A 19,730-nucleotide genomic window follows, 5' to 3' on the forward strand; every position below is an offset into this window, starting at 1 on the left:
TGCAGATGTACATCCTTCTGCACATTTAAAAAACACACACACACATCCACCCAGTTCAGTGATGCTCATATGGTCAAAAACTTCGTGGACATCACAAACAAACCCACACTCCTAAAATGTTGAACATGTAAAACAAACCCTGAGGGCATGCTCACATAATTCTGAAATTGTTTCCAGTACATGCAGGAAAAGTATTCTGACAATCAAATATATATTTTGCAAAAGTGTCACACCTGTGAGTGGAAACTAGGCAGATGGAATGGAAAGATTGAATATCTTCTGTGTTCTTGGTGCTACAGCTTTTCACACCTAAGATTTACCAAGTGTTTATGCAAATAAACAGTCAGCAGATATGTTATAAACAACAGTCAGCAGATATGTTAAACATCTTTCATTTCCTCAGCATACCTTGTGATTTGTGCTGCAAGATTTGCTACACTTGCCAATGCGGTCTATAGCTATGGTCCATTAGCACATTAACCTACTGGCAGCATGGTGTCACAACTTGATCTAAGGTGTGTAACAACAGCTATACTACCCCCAAACAAATAAATGGTAGAAAAATTAAGAAGTGGATTCTCAAATGCATTCTTGGTTGACCTAAGATGGATTCTGGGTCTGAAAATACTGAAGAGTTCTGGTTCAGCAAGACTCATTTCTGATCCATGTAAACGTAGAGGATAACATAGCAGTTCTTGGAACTATCACAAGAGGCCACTGTTGAACAACCTCACTCCATGGAAGAGAAGGTGGAATTTTTGCAGAGAAATTAAGAGTTGTGCAGATAGAAAAATATCAAATGACACACATAGCATAAACTAGTAAAAGCAGAAAGCTGTCACCAGCCATGATTCCCTTATGGGCACCATGGCTTTGCGGTGTGATTCAGCTAACAACAAAGCCTGCAGGTTTAGCAACAAAATTAAGGCTATCTTGAACTGGCTCAAACTCCACAAAGCATGAGAACCAGAAGCTAAGGCTGATGTCTTCACATACATGCCTCTTGATCACTAGTCAGGTTGTGCAATGGCACGTGCTGACTTAAGCTTACCCTCCATGCACCCACAGTTCTTGGCCTTTCAGGCCCAAATCTAGATGAGGATGGAGAGCAAAGATGCCCCAAGTTCAAGTTCTCCTGACCTTAAGGAGCATATAGTAAAGGTAAAGGTACCCCTGACTGTTAGGTCGAGTCGTGGACAACTCTGGGGTTGTGGCGCTCATCTCGCTTTACTGGCTGAGGGAGCCGATGTTTGTCCGCAGACAGCTTCCAGGTCATGTGGCCAGCATAACTAAGCCGCTTCTAGCGAACCAGAGTAGCGCACGGAAATGCCATTTACCTTCCCACTGGAGCGGTACCTATTTATCTACTTGAACTTTGACGTGCTTTCTAACTGCAGCAGGGAGAGAACAATGGGAGCTCACCCCATCATGGGGATTCAAACCTGTGTCCCTTAAGGAGCATATACGCCTTACTAAATACAAGCCTGAGAAGCAAGAAGGGCAGGGTAAGCTGGTTGTGGTCAAGTTTATTATTCTAGATTGGAAGCTGTAACATTCTGAATGAGAGAAAAATGTTAATTCACTATCATGTTGAGGTTTCCCCCAGCAGGTAAGACGTCTGGGGTGGCTTTAAAACCAAGCCAGATGGGTGGGGTATAAATAATAATTTATTTGTATTATCAGTGGCAGGGCATCTGTTTTGCCTCCAGGTCTCAAGCTCAACCTCCAATATCTCCAGTAGGGCTGGGACACACCCCAGGGGTGGTCTGTTTTTATTTTTATTATGTATTTTGTGGTTTTATATTTTGATTTTATTCTGTGAACTGCCCTGAGACCCCCAGGTATAGCGCGGTATATATTTTAAAAAAACCCCAAAACCATGGAGAGGCGCTGCCAGTCGGTGTGCAGAATACTGAGCTAGTTGGACTTCTCAGTATAACGCTGCTTCCCGCGTTGCCTATGCAACCCGAGATGCTTGGTGGGGTTAAAACAGACTATAGTGCTACAATTGGAGCAACAAACGGAAGAGTTAAGCCCCTTCTGCCAACACACCACAAACGGCTGTGTTTGTGTAGAAAGGGGTGCGCGTGCAGGAAGGTGTTGTACTTCTCCCTCTCTATTCACAGTGTAAAATGGAGACGACCACTTCCCCCGCACCCTTAAAACAGGAAACCGGGAGTGAGGTGCGAGTGCGGCCACTCTTCTCCCGCCTCTCTATGATACGCTCCCGCAGAAAGGGCGGAAGCCTCGGTCCCATGACGACGATAACACCCGCGTCGCTGGGGAGATGACGACACTCAGGGAGGCGGGGCCTGGAAGGCCGCGGGGGTAATCGGGGATCCCCTGCTATGGCCGGCGTCTTCGACATCGACCTGGAAACGGAGGAGGGGAGCGACGGGGAGGAGCCTGAACTGGGGGCCTTGGTGAGGCGGGTTAGAGACTGATAGAAGGGAAAAGGGGGTGGGCCTAGCAAGGGAGGCAGGCTGGGGAGTGGAAAGGAGGGAGGGAAGAAGCAAGTTAAGACAGTAAGTAAGAGCGCAATAGTATAGATCCTTACTCGGAAGTAAACCCCACGGAGCTCAAGGGGGGTTCCTTCAAGGCATGTTGGTATAGGATTGCAGCCCATCAGTGCGGTCCTGTGCATGTCTACTGAGAAGGCAGCCCCTCTGAGCTTCAGTGGAGCATATTTGCAGCCTTAGTGCCTAATACGTCTCCCACACTGGCTGGGACACTCCATTTTCCCTGGTACTGATTGACCTCTGCTTTGTCTCTCCATCTCTCCCCACCTCTTTTCAGGAGGTGGACCCAGATCTTCGCCACACAGGCTCTGAGTGAGTATAATACAAAGTCCTGCATTGCATCCCTGGGAGGATTTTGCTGTGCTTCTTTGACCACAACCAGCTTACCCTGTCCCTCTTGCCTCTCAGGCTTGTCTGGACTAGGTTTCTTGTCTGAGATATAGGCAGACTGGCAAGAATTGCCGTGGTGAGTCACTGGGGGCCCATCTGTAGTCCCAGCTAGTCATATGGTCTTGGCATCTAGTACTTAGAGGCTCCCCTAAGCCCAAAGGCATGTTGTCATTTTGTTATATGGTGCTGTCATTGTTACATGACGGCACTTCAAAGGAATGTGTAAGTCAAATTACAGGCCCTGCCCTAAGGAGCTTACAGTCAGCCTTTTGATGGAAGGGTGGCAACAAAGGGATAGGATGGGAGAAGCAAAGCTAACCAGGATGCTACGTGCAAAATTTCTTAAAACTACCACCACTCGATTTCCACTGCCAATGCAATCCACTGTTTACCACTCTCATAGGGAATATGTTGGAGGTAATATAATTGCCTTGCTGAATTGGAGACTAAGGCCTGTGTAGCTGAGCATATATTTTTTCCAAAAAACAGCCAGCTAGATCAGATGCTTCAGGGCATTCACAAAGCAGGGCATGGAGGTGATGGTAGCAGTGTCTGACATTTAACAGGATACAGAGCTTCCATTTAGCCATCAGAGATAGCTTATATTTCTTTGGCAGTGGGTTCAGTGCTGACAATCTAGGAATTTTATGAGATCTTGAGTATGTGAACTTAGTCTTGTGCCTGTAGCTACAGTAACAAGACTTCAGGAAAGTGTGGACCAGTGTATCCATACCTTTCAGTACCTTTTGCTATCAGAGAACCCTTATCTACTCTGTTTGCCTTAGTTTTCAACTTTTGTTCTGTTCCAGTGAGCAAGCAGCAGTTGCTGTATAGATTAGTCAGAATGTGACTAATGTGTTCTCACACAGTGTGAAAAAGCTGTTCCTCTCCCACCTGTCAGGAAAGTCAATTCTCTAGTTAGACTTCAGCAAGGGTCCTGATTTTGCTTTTGAGGCCATTTACCCCAAACCATGACTACAGCTGCAAAGGAGCAAATCAGGAGCCAAAAGTGCCCTTCGGGTTGTCCTTTGGCAAATGGCGCTCTCTGCAAGTAAGTCTCACTGGGATCACTGGGCTAGAGAGTTCCTCACCAGCTGTTTGGTGCCGAGAGCTAGCCTCATTAAAGTTTCCTGTTTGCAAGCATGATTTGGATTCAAACCACATCTGCAAAAAGACATTTTTCTTCTGCCATTTAGCAGAGGAAAACTGTCTTCAAAGAGGCTTGTTGTAACCCCTGATCAGCATTTATAGCTCTTTGAATGCACAGTCTCTTCACCTGTCAGAGTTGGCCTGCAGTGGGTGGAGGAGGTAAGGATCCAGTTGGCCTGCCCCTGATCTAGACTATCAGATTGCCAGAGGAGTAATGGTTTTCTTTCATTTCTAAACACTCTTTCCTTGTGTTCTAAGGTAACGTAATTTAAGGAACTTCACAGAAGGTAAATTTCCTGGTCCTGCCTCTCTACAATAATGCTCCATTAAGCATGGTTCAGGGAGGCCCTGTGTTAATCCAGTGAGGCTTTGCAGGGGGAAGGAGGAAATGGGAAATTAGCTTTCTGTGAACTTTCTTAAGTTAACTTATCTTGGAGTCCCTGCCTATACCTTTATAGAACACATATGACAATTTGTGGTTTCAGTGGTTCTCTTCACTCTTTTTATATATTTAACTGTCAGACTTCACTTTGAAGGACTTTCTCTGCTGTTCCTTTATTTCCCTTGTCCTTCTTTCCCTTCCACAGATTGGTGCCAGATCATTATGAGGAAATTGAAATCTCTGAGAGTATTGTCAACAATGGCCCGGAGCGCATTGGGCCCCACTGCTTCGAATTGCTACGTGTTTTGGGCAAGGGTGGTTATGGCAAGGTGAGCAGTGCTTTGGGGTGGTGTGCATTGGGAGGGTGGGGAAAGTAGGGTAGTTACACTTCGGAATGTACATATCCCTGCCCCCTGTTGTTGAAAAAGAACAACAACTAATTAATAGCAACAAAAACAAAAAAAAAGCCAATCTGTTTTGTTGCTATTAATTAGTTGTTCTTTTTCAAAAAAAAGTCAACTCAAAACAAATATTAAAAATAAGTGTGAAAGTGAGAGTAAAAGCAACCTAAGATTCACAAATATTATATAAGAGCTGCCAGGCTGCTTAGTAGGATGTAAAGCTTTCTACCACTGTTTAAATATCTGCACTGGCTCCCAATTGGCTACCAACCAAATTCAAAGTTTCCATGCTGACTTTTAAACCCTAAACAACTGGAGACTAGGATACCTGGCAGGTGGCCTCTCACTGGAAGTAGAAGCCAATCTTTACAATTTTCCATAAAGCCCCTGCTTGTCCTTCCATCACCAGCAAATGACCATTTGCTGAGCTATCCTCTAGGTTGCTCTCCCTTAGGTAATTTGTGAGGTGGAGGCAGTAGTGATCTTTAAACACCTCTTTAAAATTTATATTTACCCAAGGTAAGTACTTTCCTGCAATTTGACTCCTAATTTTTTGTTGTGTACTCTGCTCAGTTTTATTTGTGATCATCATTTTTCGTGTTTATCTGGTTCTTAGGTAATTTCAGGCTTATGGAGGAAGTGAGATGGATGAAACAGGAAGAGAGACATGTAGGAGGCAGGGAGCGTTTGACTTATGCCAAAGTTGACCAATTAAAATACAGGTTATTTTTAAGACCATGCCATGTTGATTAAGACTTTCTTTTGTTTTCCTTGAATCTGCTAACGCAAATAGACTGGGAAACCATAACATGCCCACTTCTCCTTATCCTATAGTTTCATCGACTGTGTGGTATCTGACTATGACTGGGGACTGACCCTGGGCAGTCAGATGGGAGCTGAATCAGACATGCAGGCTGTCTATCTATCTATCTATCTATCTCCCATTATTATTCATTATCACCATCATTACAGTCATACCTTGGATCCCAAATGCCTTGCTAGTTGAATGTTTTGGCTCCCAAATGCCGCAAACCTGGAAGTGAGTGTTCCAGTTTGCGAACGTTCTTTGGAACCTGAATATCCAGTGCAGCTTCCGTGGCTTCCAGTTGAGTGCAGGAAGCTCCTGCAACCAATCGGAAGCTGCGCCTTGGTTGTCAAACGTTTTTGGAAGTTGAACGGACTTCCGGAATGGATTCCATTCGACAAACAAGGTACGACTGTACTTTATTAAGGGCCTTTGACGCAGTCATCTCAAGGAGATGTACGACAAAAAACAGGTGCTTCTCTCATCCCTTCCCCAAAGGACTTCCTGCATGGTTGCACAGTTCACAGAAATGTACACACGCATCGTTGCATCATGGAGTTGCATCATGTTGAAGCAACCCTCATGCTGCAAGGTGGGCTTCCAGTTGTGTAGTTGACAGGATTGGGGCCTCTCTTGTTTAGTTTCCAGATATGTGGTTTATTGAGTCCTTGACAGGATCGCCCTCCCTCTAGCCCAGCCTTCTCCAGCCTGGTGCTCTCGAGATGTTTGGCCTACAACGCCCTGCATCCTCAATCAATATGGCCAGTAGTCTGCAATGATGCAAAATTATCGTGCGAAACATATCTGGAGGGCACCAGGTTGGGAAAAGCTGCTCTGCCCTTTGCCCCTTGAGTTCTGCAGCAGCCCCTGGGGAAGAAGGCGCAATGCTGTGAGTCATTGGCAGTGGCATTGTTAGATGCTTACTCTGAAGCAGGAGTGTGCAGAGTACCCAGGGCTATGTACTGAGGGCTGTGATATACCTGATCCATTCTGGATTTTTGCCAGCATGCTGTGCAATGAGTCTTGCTTGTTCCCTGTGCCATTCTCTTATAAAATGTTGAGCACACAGGAGATGAAGGTTGCAGAGACTGGACGGGGGAGTCTGAGAGCCAATGATACCTGGCAAAGCTAGAAAATGGGTGGGACCTCATGAGGCTCCTCTCTTCAGTCTGCCATGGGCCGCTCATCTTGCTTACTGCTTCTGTGCCCACTGTAGGTATTCCAGGTACGGAAGGTGCAGGGCACAAATGCTGGGAAAATATTTGCCATGAAAGTCCTAAAGAAGGTAAGCTGCCTGTCTCTTTGCAGTAGAGGGTATGTGTGCCGTTTCATCCCGTAGCAGGGACCTTCATTCTCTCTTGGTGTCTCCTGCAGGCCAAGATTGCCTGTAATGCCAAGGACACAGCCCACACAAGGGCAGAGAGAAATATCTTGGAGGCCATCAAGCACCCCTTCATTGTGGACCTCATCTATGCCTTCCAAACTGGTGGTAAACTCTACCTCATCCTGGAATGTCTCAGTGGTATGGAAACAAAGATCAGCCTCCGTCAGTGTCACAGTGGCTTGGTGCAACTCCCTGGGAGCCAACCCCTTCAACTCCAGCTGGATTTGGGGGTGTGGGCTGATGGTTTCTCTTCCTCCTGTGTTTTCTAGGTGGGGAGCTTTTCATGCAGCTGGAGCGAGAAGGCATCTTCCTGGAGGACACAGCCTGGTCAGTGCAAGCACCACTCTAGGCTGAATGGGGGTAGTCGGGAGGACTGGAGTTAGCTGCAGGATCTCTCTCCTGCTTCGTACACTGGCCATATAATCTCTTACGTTAGGGGTAGGAAATCCGTGGCCACCCACATGGTCAGGGATTGTGGGCGTTGTAGCCCAACAACACCTGGAGGGGCCTAGGTGGCCCATCTCTGCTCTGTATCACTTGCAGCAGTTCTGTAGGTAGGGTTTGAATGAATGGGTTTTATGGATATGCCTTTCAAAACAAAACAAAGCCAAGACTGTTTGAAAATCCTAACCTAATCTATTGTTTGAACATGGGATGGTAAATTGGCCCAGATCCTTAACAGTGACAATTCAGTAGCTTTGTGCTCACAGAACAATGCAGGATAAATATAGGAAAATGACCCTGGTGTGGTTTCTTTAAAGCAAAACAAAAACCTTGTCTTCTAATGTGGCTCTCTTTTTTGAACTATCTGGATGACATTACTAAACTAATCTGCCATATGAGTAGTAGGTTGGACCATCTGGTTTTACTTGATACATGAAAAAAAGAGAGATTTTGTTGTTTATCTTCTCAGGACAAACATCATAGGGTGCAGCCTGCCTTGCCTTTGTTCCATTGCTGACTCAATCCCCTGTGTGTTTACTTGGAAATAAATCCCAGTCTGCTGAGCATAGTTTACTGTTGTGTGTTTAGCAGTACTGCTTTAATCAGTGTCCTTTCCCTCATATGAATTTTTGTTGCCTTCACCTGTAACAATTTATTCTGAAATAGATTGTATTGGTCTTTTTAAGCACCACTGTCAGTTGAACATCCACAGTGACTTGTATTACTATGTGGATTTTTTAGAGCACACCTAATCTGACTTGAGTACCTATTAAAAATTACAGCTTCAGTCTCAGAGCTGTTTCTTTGGGGATTTAACCCTTGAGCAGCTACTGTATTCAAGGGCTGGCAGCCCTCTGAGAAGAGTCCAGCGCATCAGGCAACACAAAATTGTCAGCTAGCCAGGGCTGATTTTGAGCTAACACCCCTTGTGAATGGTCTTGCTCACATCATTGCGGGCCATTGAACATACATCTGCATAATAAGATGACCCCATGGAAAATTGTGCATGGTACAACTGCAAAAATTCACTTGAAATGACTCCTCCTGCAGCCACGGCATTGGTTTATCTCCTGCGTGCACTGTAACATAAAACAAGCTTGCTGTTTTTTGTTTTGTTTTTTATAATAATTTTTATTAATTTTCCAATTTTAAAACAAAACAACAACAACATAGATACATCAACAGAAACAAACAAACACAAAAAATATCATTTCTTAACCTCATTTTCATAACCCTCCTTTCTCGGACTTCCCCATACCTCACCCTTTTTGCATCCTTGTTTTACATTTTTTCAACAACCCTTTTTGCCAATTAAATTAAAACTTATTATCTTTCTCAATTTCACCTTAAATCATCAAACAGTTTCAGCTGCAATTCTGCATCTTCCTTCCCCTTGACATTTAACAGTCCTTAAGATATACTTTAAACTTCTTCCAGTCTTCCTCCACCGTCTCCTTCTCTTGGTCACGGATTCTGCCAGTCATTTCTGCCAGTCCCATAAAATCAATCACTTTCGTCTGCCATTCTTCCAGTGTGGGTAGTTCTTGTGTCTTCCAATACTTTGCTAGAAGAATCCTTGCTGCTGTAGTGGCGTACATAAAAAAAGTCTTGTCCTTCCTTGGCACCAATTGACCGACCATGCCCAGGAGAAATGCCTCTGGTTTCTTGTGAAATGTACATTTAAGTACCTTCTTAATTTCATTATAAATCATTTCCCAAAAGGCTTTAATCTTTGGGCAGGTCCACCAAAGGTGAAAGAAGGTACCTTCAGTCTCATTACATTTCCAACATTTATTGTTGGGCAGATGATAAATCTTCGCAAGCTTGACTGGGGTCATGTACCACCTATAAATCATTTTCATAATGTTTTCTCTTAAGGCATTACATGCCATAAATTTAATACCGGTGGTCCATAACTGTTCCCAGTCAGCAAACATGATTTCATGACCTAGGTCTTGTGCCCATTTAATCATAGCTGACTTAACTGTCTCATCTATTGTATTCCACCTCAGCAACAGATTATACATTCTTGATAGATTCTTAGTATTGGGTTCTAACAATTCTGTTTCTAATTTCGATTTCTCCACCTGGAAGCCAATTTTCCTGTCTTGTTTAAAGGTCTCCATTATTTGATAATAATGGAGCCAATCTCGTACCTTAGGCTTTATTTTCTCAAAACTCTGTAATTTAAATTCACCACTTTCTTGTTCTAAAATTTCAAAATATTTTGGCCATTTGGATTCTGTATTAAGTTTCTTCACCTCCTTAGCCTCCATAGGTGATAACCACCTAGGAGTTTTATTTTCCAACAAATCCTTATATCGAATCCAAACATTGTATAGTGCTTTCCTAACAATATGGTTTTTGAAACCCTTGTGAACTTTAACCTTGTCATACCATATATATGCATGCCAGCCAAACCTGTTGTCAAATCCTTCCAAATCCAGAATGTCTGCATTCTCAAGAAGTAGCCAGTCTTTCAACCAGCAGAAAGCTGCCGATTCATAGTACAGTCTTAAGTCCGGCAGGGCAAACCCCCCTCTTTCTTTTGCATCAGTAAGTATCTTAAATTTTATTCTGGGCTTTTTGCCCTGCCAGACAAATTTAGATATATCTTTCTGCCACTTCTTGAAACAGTCTAGTTTGTCCACAATTTGTAATGTCTGAAACAAAAATAACATTCTAGGCACTCGCTGCAAAGACAGCTAGAGGGCGATCTGGCTGCGACATCTGTCACCCCATTGATCGCCAGGGTTGATTCGGCTGATCTGGCTGGCTAGGCGGGTGTCCCCTTCCTCCCTCACCGCTCCATGTGCGTCCCTCCCGAAGCTGCGCGCTCGGTGGAAGAGGACGACCATCCCAGATAGAAGGAGTGTACCGTTCTTCGGTCAAGGGTATACGATAGCTGCGCTCCCCTGCTAGAACCTCCAAACAAGCTCAAGCTTGCTGTTTTAAAAATCCATAGTGCACACGGTGAGATAAATGCACAGTGGGATAAATGCAGATGCGACAGAAATTCAAAAGCGCTTGCCAACCAGGGAAGAGGAGCAGATCAAGCATTCTCAAATAAGGCAGCTCTCCCCATTGTTGTCCAATGAAAGAGGGTCATTGTATTTGTGTGCAGCGGCATGTTGCTGCTCCTCCCTCTGGCCTGACAGGAAGGAGTGCCCTATAAATGCATGTAGCTGTTCTCAACCCTGATGATTCTTCTGTCGGGCTTCCAGAGCTTTAACTGTTGCTGGAAGTGGGTGGGCATGAGGTAATGCAATAAACACCAGCATAAAATACTGGATTGCTCAACCATGCTCTTGAGGCACGTTGGAGCAAACGACTCAATGACATTCAGAAAGGATTCTTGGGAACTTGTATGTCTTTAATGAAGAGTAAATTTTGGGTGCCTTGCCCCTGCTCATTAAAATTCCAGAAATCATCACATTCTTTCCACTTCCCCAAGCCAAAAGGAACCTTGACTTACCTGCACCAAACAGGTATTCCTGGCTGTACCGGAAGATGCAACTTCCCATCCAGCTGCTTTCTTGGCAATTGGGTCCTTTAGTCCCACAGATGGACTGAATTTTGTGGATTGCCCTCCCCTTTTGATTGACACCAGGCTTTCTGTTAGCAGTTTGCACTGCCTGTTGTTGGGACCCATGATTTCTCAAATATTGATATGGCAAGCCCATTCTGAACTGTTTGAGTGGCTTGTGTTCCTGCTGCTGACTGAGTACTTTCCCCTCTTCTTCCAGTTTCTATCTGAGTGAGATCACTCTGGCCCTTGGTCACCTGCACTCTAATGGCATAATCTACCGGGATCTCAAGCCTGAGAACATCATGTTAAACAGCCAGGGTAGGCAGCAGCATTCCCAGTGTGCAAAAGGAGTGTGTGTGGATGGGGGGGGGGTTACCTTGGTTTCAGTATGCTCATTTTCCTCAGTTTATTTATTACTCATAATGCTAATTTATTATCCACTCCTCACCCTTTGAATACAGAGCCCCATCCCTGTTCTCTATCAGAGTCCCAACCACCACAAGTTTCAAGAACAAAAGAACTCTTCCCTTCTGTGGTTTCCAGCAAATGCATTTTGGACCAGTTGAAGTTTCCAAGTTATCCTCAAGGGCCTCCCCACACGCAGCACATTAAAATAACCTAATCTCGAAGTTACTGCCAAGACAGTAACCGGAACTCACTTTCCTGGTTTCCTCTTCTGCAGGGCACATTAAGCTGACGGACTTTGGCCTCTGTAAGGAGTCCATCCACGACGGCGCTGTCACCCACACCTTTTGTGGCACCATAGAATACATGTAGGTGACTTGGACTCCTGGGCATTTTTGAGAAATCAGCACATGCTTTCTTCCGGTTCAGTTTGGGTGGGAAATATATGTGGGTGACTACCATCAAAATATTATTTCTCCCTCGGCCCCCACCCCCCACTTGCCTTCCAGGGCCCCAGAGATATTGCTGCGCAGCGGCCACAACCGAGCAGTGGATTGGTGGAGCCTCGGTGCTCTGATGTATGACATGCTCACTGGATCGGCAAGTCTCGCTCATGCTGTGTTTGAAGGCGGGGTTGGAAGCAACAGGGCACAGGGTGTCGACAGAAGGGATGCCACACGTGACTAAGGGAGGGAGGAATTGTGGATCGGTGGTTAATGATGGGTCGGGTTGCAGATAGCCTTGTATCTGGCTCAGCTGGCAGTGGTCTTAGATACTAAGCAACCAACTGAACAGGTTCTGGGGGGGAAATGGCAACATCTCACTACTAGTACTGTCTAGTAAGGCATTTGAAGGGGGGGGGGGACTGCTGCTGCTTCCTTGTCTGTGTGTCTTCGTGTCTCTGTCCCGGGGCCTAGCACAACTTCATTGTCTCCAACTTCTATTCTCAAAGGGTTTGCACCGATGTTTTGCTGTTGGTTTCCATGCTGCACCCTTAGCCTTTCCCTCTCTGTTTCCCTTCTCCCCACCCTGGCCACCTGCACTTGCTTGAGCTGCCAAGCAGATTCTTCCTCCTCTGCTGAACCCTCTGTGTCCCTGCCTTGCAGCCGCCATTTACAGCCGAAAACCGCAAAAAGACCATGGACAAGATCCTGAAAGGGAAGTTGGCGCTTCCACCCTACTTGACCCCCGATGCCCGTGACCTGATCAAGAAGGTACCAGCCCACCTGTCATTCAATTGGGTCCTGCAGATTGCATTTTGACTGTCTTGTTGCTTAGGTTGCTATCACATCTTCCTCCCCTGGGCATCTTGCAAATGCTGCTTATATGCTTTAATAAATGCATTACTTATGGGTATGGGTATGTAAGGGTAGGCAGGGCCAGCATACTTTGGCAGCCAAACCACTTGTGGTTGTTGAGAGAGATGGGGAGGGGAGAGTGTCTCTATTTTCAATGTGACACTCAGCTTTGGAGGTAGGAACCCCTGAGGTTCAGCACCAGCCCAGTGATTGTCCCCTTCTTGGTTCCAAGCTCAGAAGGGCTCTCCAGAGCAGAATCGTAGATCTGTATAGTTGGAAGGAATCCTGAGGGTTACCCAGTCCAACCCCCTGCAATGCTGACATCAACCAGAACTGCCCAGTACCTTTCAGTACATGACCTACCATTTCCTTCTTCCCAGAGCTGCTAGAACTGGGAAGTTTGTGTGTGTGAGTGTGCATGTGTGTGCATAGTTTGCTTACCACCATGCAGGTGATCATCTTCCTCCTAAGCTTGGAAATGGTGAAGCGGGAGGAGGGGGCTTGCCATTCCTTTCTCTTGCCTGTGGCTGCTGTGTGACCACCTCTTCCCTTCCTGTAATCACCGGTCATGGTGGAGAGGCCAGCTGTCTCTCAGCTTCAGGAAGTACTTGGTGCAGAAGCTGATGCTGCAGAGCATACAAGCTGAAATGGATGGGGATGTAGTGGGTGGAGGGCAGCAGCACCTCTCACACCGAGTGCTCCATTGCCCCGAGAAGCAGTGAGGAGGGGCAGGCCGTGTGCCTGGTATTGGCTAGTGTTGGGGAGGGAAGCAGGTGGAAGCTTGTGCCTCCATGGATGGTGGTGATGACATGGCAGCATGGCCAGTTGTTTGCTGTTATGGAAACTCTAGTCCATAAGATCTGGAGGTGCCAGATGGGGGAAGGCTGCCATAGTTGATGTGTAGACTCCTGCTCATGTGAAAAGCGTTCTGATAATAGTGGACTCAAACCTCATCCTGCGTTCTAGACTCCTGAGTAGAATAAAACGGAGGTTACTGTGGAAGTGCTATGCTTGTGAGTCCCATCTGCTTCAAGAGTCTGCTTCTGCCCTTTGAGCTTACCTGAGCAATATTTCTTTCATGCATTCTCTCTCTTTTCCCAGTTCCTCAAAAGGCATGCCAGTCAGAGGATCGGGGGCGGGCCAGGCGATGCTGCAGATGTACAGGTAAATTGGACGAGGGGACAGTGGCAGGCTGTGCTCTGGATGGAGATGGTGTTAGTGAACTCAAACAAAAGTGTAGCCCATTTCCAGGCCTACTGTGGCAGGAATTGAGCAAAGAACTCAGAATCCTGAGAATCTATACTTATAAGAATCTATAAAAGGCAAGATTCTTTCCTTTAAAAATATGTAAGCACTGCCTGGTGAAATTTCTGGAGTGGAGCAGGGAGGGGTCTGTGCTCTGGGCAGCATTTCCAAATCTTCAGCAGCTTGCATAGCTCTTTGCCTCTTCCAATAATGATTTAAAGCAGAGTATATTTCTGCAAATGTGCTTAAATGGAACCATCTAGGTTGCAGAAGTCAGCTTTTCATGGTATAGGATTTCAATGAGGTACTTTCATTTCTTAAGTGCATCTGTCCTGAGTTCTTTGGCTAGGATAGGCCAGATAGAAGCAACCTGAAGTCCTTCCCAGGCTCCTGCCCTCTTCTCCCTTTATCCTCTCCCAAGGGTTTTTCTTCTTCTCAGCTCATAAAATTCTGCACTACTGATACCTGGTGATTCACCTGTATGCCAATTTTAATAGCTGAGAAGATTGTTGGAGAAAGCTTGTTGGGAAAACCAATGTTACGTTCTATACCATTTGTGTAAGCAGTACCATGTTAAGGGGAGGGAAATCTGGCACACACAATGTGACTTTCGTGGTCTGTGCTTAGCCTTTTCACCACCATTTCTCAATAATTTTGTGACCACTGATTTTCACCCATAGCTGTATATGGTGTTCTGCTGTTCAAGTCACCCATTTAATTTGAAGTCAATCAGGACTGAGCTCTACATTCAGGAAAAAAGCATGCAGTACAGCCCCCCATGGACTGCGGCACCAAGAATCTTCTCCTTGACATGCTAACTTTTATAGATAGGAAAATTTTGTTCTTGCAGGAAACACTCCAATCCCTGATCCAGTATTCACATTCTGAAGTGGCACCATCTTTAGAAGGCTGTACCTCTAATTCCTTTTCTGAAACATGCAGATTGGGCCCCAATTCTGTACTTGAAAAGGCCTACATTTGTTGCCAAGTTGAAATGACCACAAATGGGAATTTTACAAGAGGAAGTCAGCTTTTTGTTTGGTGTTCGAGTGATGAGTAGCCACTGTGGTGTCTATGAGCACTGTAGCCATCCTGCTTCTCTGGCTTTTGTGCTTGATAGACAAGGAAGCGGGGGTGGGGGGAGTTTTCCTGACACCATAACTATAAATCTATGGAGTGCAATTTTTCCACCTGGTTGTAGATGTGTCTGCCGTCTTGCAGGCATTATGAGAGCAGCCTCAAATTTTAGGATTTTGAGGGCTGCTTTGTTTCAGGAACTTCAGATAGTTCTGGGTAGCAATAACTTCCCTGCCTTGCCTTTCAGAGACACCCATTTTTCCGACACATTAACTGGGATGACTTGCTGGCTAGGAGAGTTGACCCACCCTTCCGGCCATCACTGGTAGGACCCCACTCCTTTCTTCTTGCCTAGCCCATATTTCAGCCCATGGCCTTCTTGGTTCTCAACACTTTAATCCTGCATTGTAGCTTATGAAACTGAAACAGTAATTGCATTCTGCGCCACACACCCTTTCCTTTGGCTGGCTAAAAGCCACGGTTCCTGTTAAACCCATGTGCTCTATGTCTCCCTCCCTCTGCACGGGAGCTCTGCTAAGGTGCTGTGTTGTTTTCCCCAGATCCTAGTGCCAGATTTATCCAAAGAGCCATTATCAGATCATTTCACTCTGTCCTTCTTAGCTTCACCCCTTGGGCAATTCCAGTATAGTTGTGGCTAACCTTGGTTGGTTACCTGTGTGGCTCCTGTGGAACAGACTCCCCAAACCTGAGGACCACCACATGCTTTGGACTGTAAGCCCTAGCCAGCATGGCCCAAGGGTCAGCAACAATGGGAATTGGAGCCAAAATATCTGGAGGATGCCGGGTTTGGGAAAAGGTTTACCAGAACTACCACATGTTCTTTGTTACCTGGTCAAAATAGCAGCCCTTAGTTTGCGTAGGTAGTTGATAAAATGGGTGACAACTCTGTTTCCTCATAACCATGCATGGAATTGATGGCAGAGATCAAAGATGCAGTGTAAGAAAAACAGGATGGCTAAATGGATAGGACTTCCGGGTCGGCGCCATCGCCGAATGGCGGACTCCCTCCGAGCTCCAGAGGGAGCCTGCTCGGCAGGGGCTGGGTCCTGCCGCGCCGGCGACGTGGGGACCCTTAAAAACCATGGGCGCTGAAACCCATGGACATGGTGACTCGGCTGGCACCTTTTGAGCCCCCCCCCCGACCCGCGAAGGAGCCTTTTTAAAGGCTGCGGAACGGGTGACAGGGGGGGTGGTGCTTTGAGTCCTCCGCTTCCCCTGCCGAGCGAAGCCGCATGCCATTCGACGGAGAGCGCTGACTTCTTCTATTGGAAATTTGGACTTAAAAGCATAACCCGTGAGTAATCGGAACTTGGATTAAAAAAAGGCGAGAAATTTTTAAAGAATTCGGAACGAGCGGGGGAGGCGTAAAAAGGAAGTCAGCCCCCCCCCCCCCCGTTGTAGAGCAGCTAAAGTAAAGGACTTAACATCTAAGATTGAGCGCAACCCTATTTTGATAAAGTTATGAAATTTCGCGATGGAAAATTATAAGACTGAGCTGGAGGAGAAAAGTGGAATTTAATCAAAAAGCAACCCCCCCCCCCCGGAACCTGGGAGCGCTTTAGTTAGAGCGCCGGGAGAAGACAAGGAGAGGTTTTGACAGCTGTCAAAGAGCTGTCAAAGCAGAAGAACAAAAATGAGAACTTTGTTACGAGGACTTTGCCGGTTATATTTGTTACAAATTGGATACAAAATGTTTAAAACAAGGAATATTAAGTTACTTTGACTGGTGGACGTGATCTGGAAGGGAACTGAGTTATTACAATCCACCTAGAGGAGCCGAGGGATATTACAAGTTGTTGGCATCGAATTTGACAGAACTTTTTATCTCCTGGGAAACTGCAGAAATGGAACACTATTTTGGCTACAGAGGTTTCCACACTAAAGGAGACAATAGACTTATCTATTGAAGAATGGAAGGGACTTGGCATCATGTTTCGTTCCTGAATAACAGAGCCTCTGCAGTGGAATTTAGAAGCTTTTGGAATTAGAACATTTGTGCAGGAAAACAGGAAAAGAAAGAGGAGAGAGATTAACAAGAACAACAAGAATAATAAGAATTGGACAAAGTTGGAAGTGGGAACATTTGGGACATCCAGATTTGAAAGGTTTAAGAAATAAAATTGGAGTTTTTACTCCCAAGTATATAAAAATCTGGATGGAAAAAATGGGCCTTTTTGAGATAGACTCCTTCCAAGATTGGACATTTAAAATTAAAGAAGACTGGTAAAGGACTATGGTTTAAATAAGTGTGGGAGCTCCAGGAAGACATCAGATGTTGATTAATATGGGGAACGCAACCAGGAAAAGGGGGAGGGAAATTTGGAATCCAAAGGGTGTAAAATCATATTTTATTTTATTATATTTTGATCTACTATGTATATTAAAGGGGGGAACGCGTGGAAGGGAATAGGTCGATCTTAGGAGATGGGAAAATATTTTTAAATTGGGTTAATGATAATAAGGTTGAAATTTGGGATAATAAATTGCTGAATTTATTTGTAAGAATTGGAATATAAGAGGGGGAGGGGAGGGGAAGTCCTGGAAAGATGTTACAGAAAATAAGATTTTAAATTTGGATGTTTTGTTTTTTTATATTGTTATAATTGAAAACTTTTAATAAATATTATTTTTTAAAAAAAACAAAACAGGATGGCTAAATGGATAATTAATCCATGTTGAGTGATCTTGACTTCAAGATGGTCCCCTGAGCTGTTGTAGGTGGGCTATAGTACCTCTGCATTCCATTCTTCCTGTACCAATTTGCCCTGCCTAATCAGCCCAGAGGAGGGCGGTGTGGTGTCTCCCTGGAACTCCTACTAGTTCTCTTGCTCTCTCTACAGTGGTACCATGGTTCACAAACTTAATCCCTTCTGGGAGTCCGTTGGACTCCCAAAACCATTTGAAAACCAAGGCCCGGCTTCCGATTGGCTGCAGGAGCTTCCCGCACTCAATCAGAAGCCGTGTCGGACGTTCGGCTTCCGAAAAATGTTTGCAAACCGGAACACACACTTCCGGGTTTGCAGCGTTCGGCAGCCAATTTGTTCAACAACTAAGCCGTTTGAGAACCAAGGTACCATTATATACTGATCACCTCTTCCTCCCTTTCCCATCCGCAGCAATCCGAAGACGATGTCAGCCAGTTTGACACCCGCTTCACCCGACAGACCCCCGTGGATAGTCCTGATGATGGCTTCCTCAGCGAGAGCGCCAACCAGGCCTTCTTGGTAAGGGACATGCAGCAGTGTTTGCCTTTCCCTAGCAAAGGGGCTGCAGGGTTGCTGCTGCTTCTGAGTTAAACCAAATCCTGAGGTTCCAGTAGTGGCCCAGATCGTAGCCGCGTTGACCAGCTGTTTCCTTCTGCAGGGATTCACCTACGTAGCCCCATCAGTGTTGGAGAGCATCAAGGAAGGCTTTTCCTTCCAGCCCAAGCTGCGATCTCCCCGCCGTCTCAACAGCAGCCCCCGCACCCCTGTCAGGTAAGGGAGAGCCACGAGGTGGCCTAGATTCTAGAGTGCATTCCTCGTGGGACTAGGGCAAAAGCAGGGTGAGCTCAGGGCCTCGCTTACGACAATAAATGTTGTCTCCGGCATCCCTTCCCCAGGGGAACGGCTGCGCTGTCTGGACCTTGGTCGCTACGATACCTGTGGCTCTATGTGGAATGGGGGGCAGGAGAGGACTGGGAGGCATGTAAGTGGTGAAGTCAGGAACTGGCTTAACTCCAGCCCATGTTTTGCAGCCCATTGAAGTTCTCACCCTTTGAAGCCTTCAAGCCAAGCACAAGCACGGAACAGATGGAGCTGTCGCCGCCCTCGCTCATGCCGGTGCCAGAAGTCTCCGCTCCGCTGCCCATCAAAACCCCATCGGGCACCAAGAAGAAGAAGGGCCGGGGGCGGGCCCGGTAGCGGAGGCAGCAGTGAGATCCTTGGACCGTCCGCCTTGGCAGGGCGGAGCGCTCTGGTTGCCCAGGTGGACGGGGGCTCAGAGGTGGAGAGAGCTGTGCCACAGCAACGTCAAGCCCTGTTTGGGGAGCACCTTTTCTCCCCTGCTGCAAGGGGCCACCTTTCCTCCCAGCTGCAAAGGGTGGTGTGGTGTTGGTGCTTTTCCGTCATAGGGAACGATCCCTACGTGAGGTGCTTTCTTTTGAAATATATAGTGAAACGTGGTGGGAACGGAGGGAAGTTGAGACACACAAAGGATCGGTCAGAAGGCGCCTGCCTCGGGGCTGAGTACGCTGCCATCTTACTGGTGGTGCATTTTGCGTGAGTGTGAACTGGGGGTAGGGAGGACTTTGCTGTTAGGACATGCAGTCTGGCTCTCCTCGCTGCTGCCAAACCCGTGGCAATTAAAGCTTTAGGACTTGTAAAGCAAGGGGCGCAACTTTGACCAGGTGGAAAGGATTGAGCGACTCCTACTGGGTGGAGTTGCACCCTCTCGCGAGAAACATCTGCACCCGTCTACTTTCCCCAGTGTGCACCAAGTGCCAAAAACTGATGCTGCTCCCTAAGTGGCCGTGGCCAGGTCAGTCTTTCCCCCGGGCTACTACCTATCTAGCAGTGCCTCTTTCTGTACCCTTGACTGTGAGTGAATCCTAGCGGTCTAGTTGCCGCCCAGACGATGGGCTGGTAAATGGCAAGGATTTAACAGCTTGTTTCTGTGGACTGCTGCCACGATGCCCATGAAG

The 19,730-nt window shown here is 46.3% G+C and overlaps 1 protein-coding gene across 3 annotated transcripts; it reads left to right on the top strand.

Moving 5' to 3' along the window:
- Positions 1 to 2,271: 2,271 nt before the first annotated feature.
- Positions 2,272 to 19,636, top strand: RPS6KB2 (ribosomal protein S6 kinase B2). Of its 3 annotated transcripts, none has more exons than XM_081838361.1 (15): positions 2,272 to 2,423; positions 2,797 to 2,831; positions 4,646 to 4,769; positions 6,863 to 6,931; positions 7,021 to 7,168; positions 7,300 to 7,357; positions 11,221 to 11,321; positions 11,686 to 11,776; positions 11,918 to 12,008; positions 12,515 to 12,622; positions 13,808 to 13,870; positions 15,276 to 15,353; positions 18,166 to 18,273; positions 18,413 to 18,525; positions 18,786 to 19,636. In XM_081838361.1, the coding sequence occupies exons 1-15, from the start codon at positions 2,349 to 2,351 to the stop codon at positions 18,949 to 18,951; spliced, it is 1,428 nt and encodes a 475-aa protein (XP_081694487.1). In that variant the 5' UTR covers positions 2,272 to 2,348; the 3' UTR covers positions 18,952 to 19,636. The 3 variants fall into 3 exon arrangements, with proteins under 3 accessions (XP_081694487.1, XP_081694486.1, XP_081694488.1); XM_081838360.1 differs by having other exon boundaries at positions 2,334 to 2,423; positions 7,021 to 7,135; XM_081838362.1 differs by lacking the exons at positions 2,272 to 2,423; positions 2,797 to 2,831; positions 4,646 to 4,769 and adding an exon at positions 5,458 to 5,563.
- Positions 19,637 to 19,730: the final 94 nt, after the last annotated feature.

The sequence above is a fragment of the Podarcis erhardii genome, assembly GCF_964252035.2.
Source record: "Podarcis erhardii genome assembly, chromosome: 1".
NCBI classification, from domain to species: Eukaryota; Metazoa; Chordata; class Lepidosauria; order Squamata; family Lacertidae; genus Podarcis; species Podarcis erhardii.

Excerpts from the sequence above, each read along its gene's own strand:
- RPS6KB2 (XM_081838361.1), top strand. The coding sequence starts at position 2,349 with ATGGCCGGCGTCTTCGACATCGACCTGGAAACGGAGGAGGGGAGCGAC. Across the intron at positions 12,009-12,514 it reads ATGACATGCTCACTGGATCG|CCGCCATTTACAGCCGAAAA; the intron begins GCAAGTCTCGCT and ends CCTGCCTTGCAG. Across the intron at positions 15,354-18,165 it reads CACCCTTCCGGCCATCACTG|CAATCCGAAGACGATGTCAG; the intron begins GTAGGACCCCAC and ends TCCCATCCGCAG.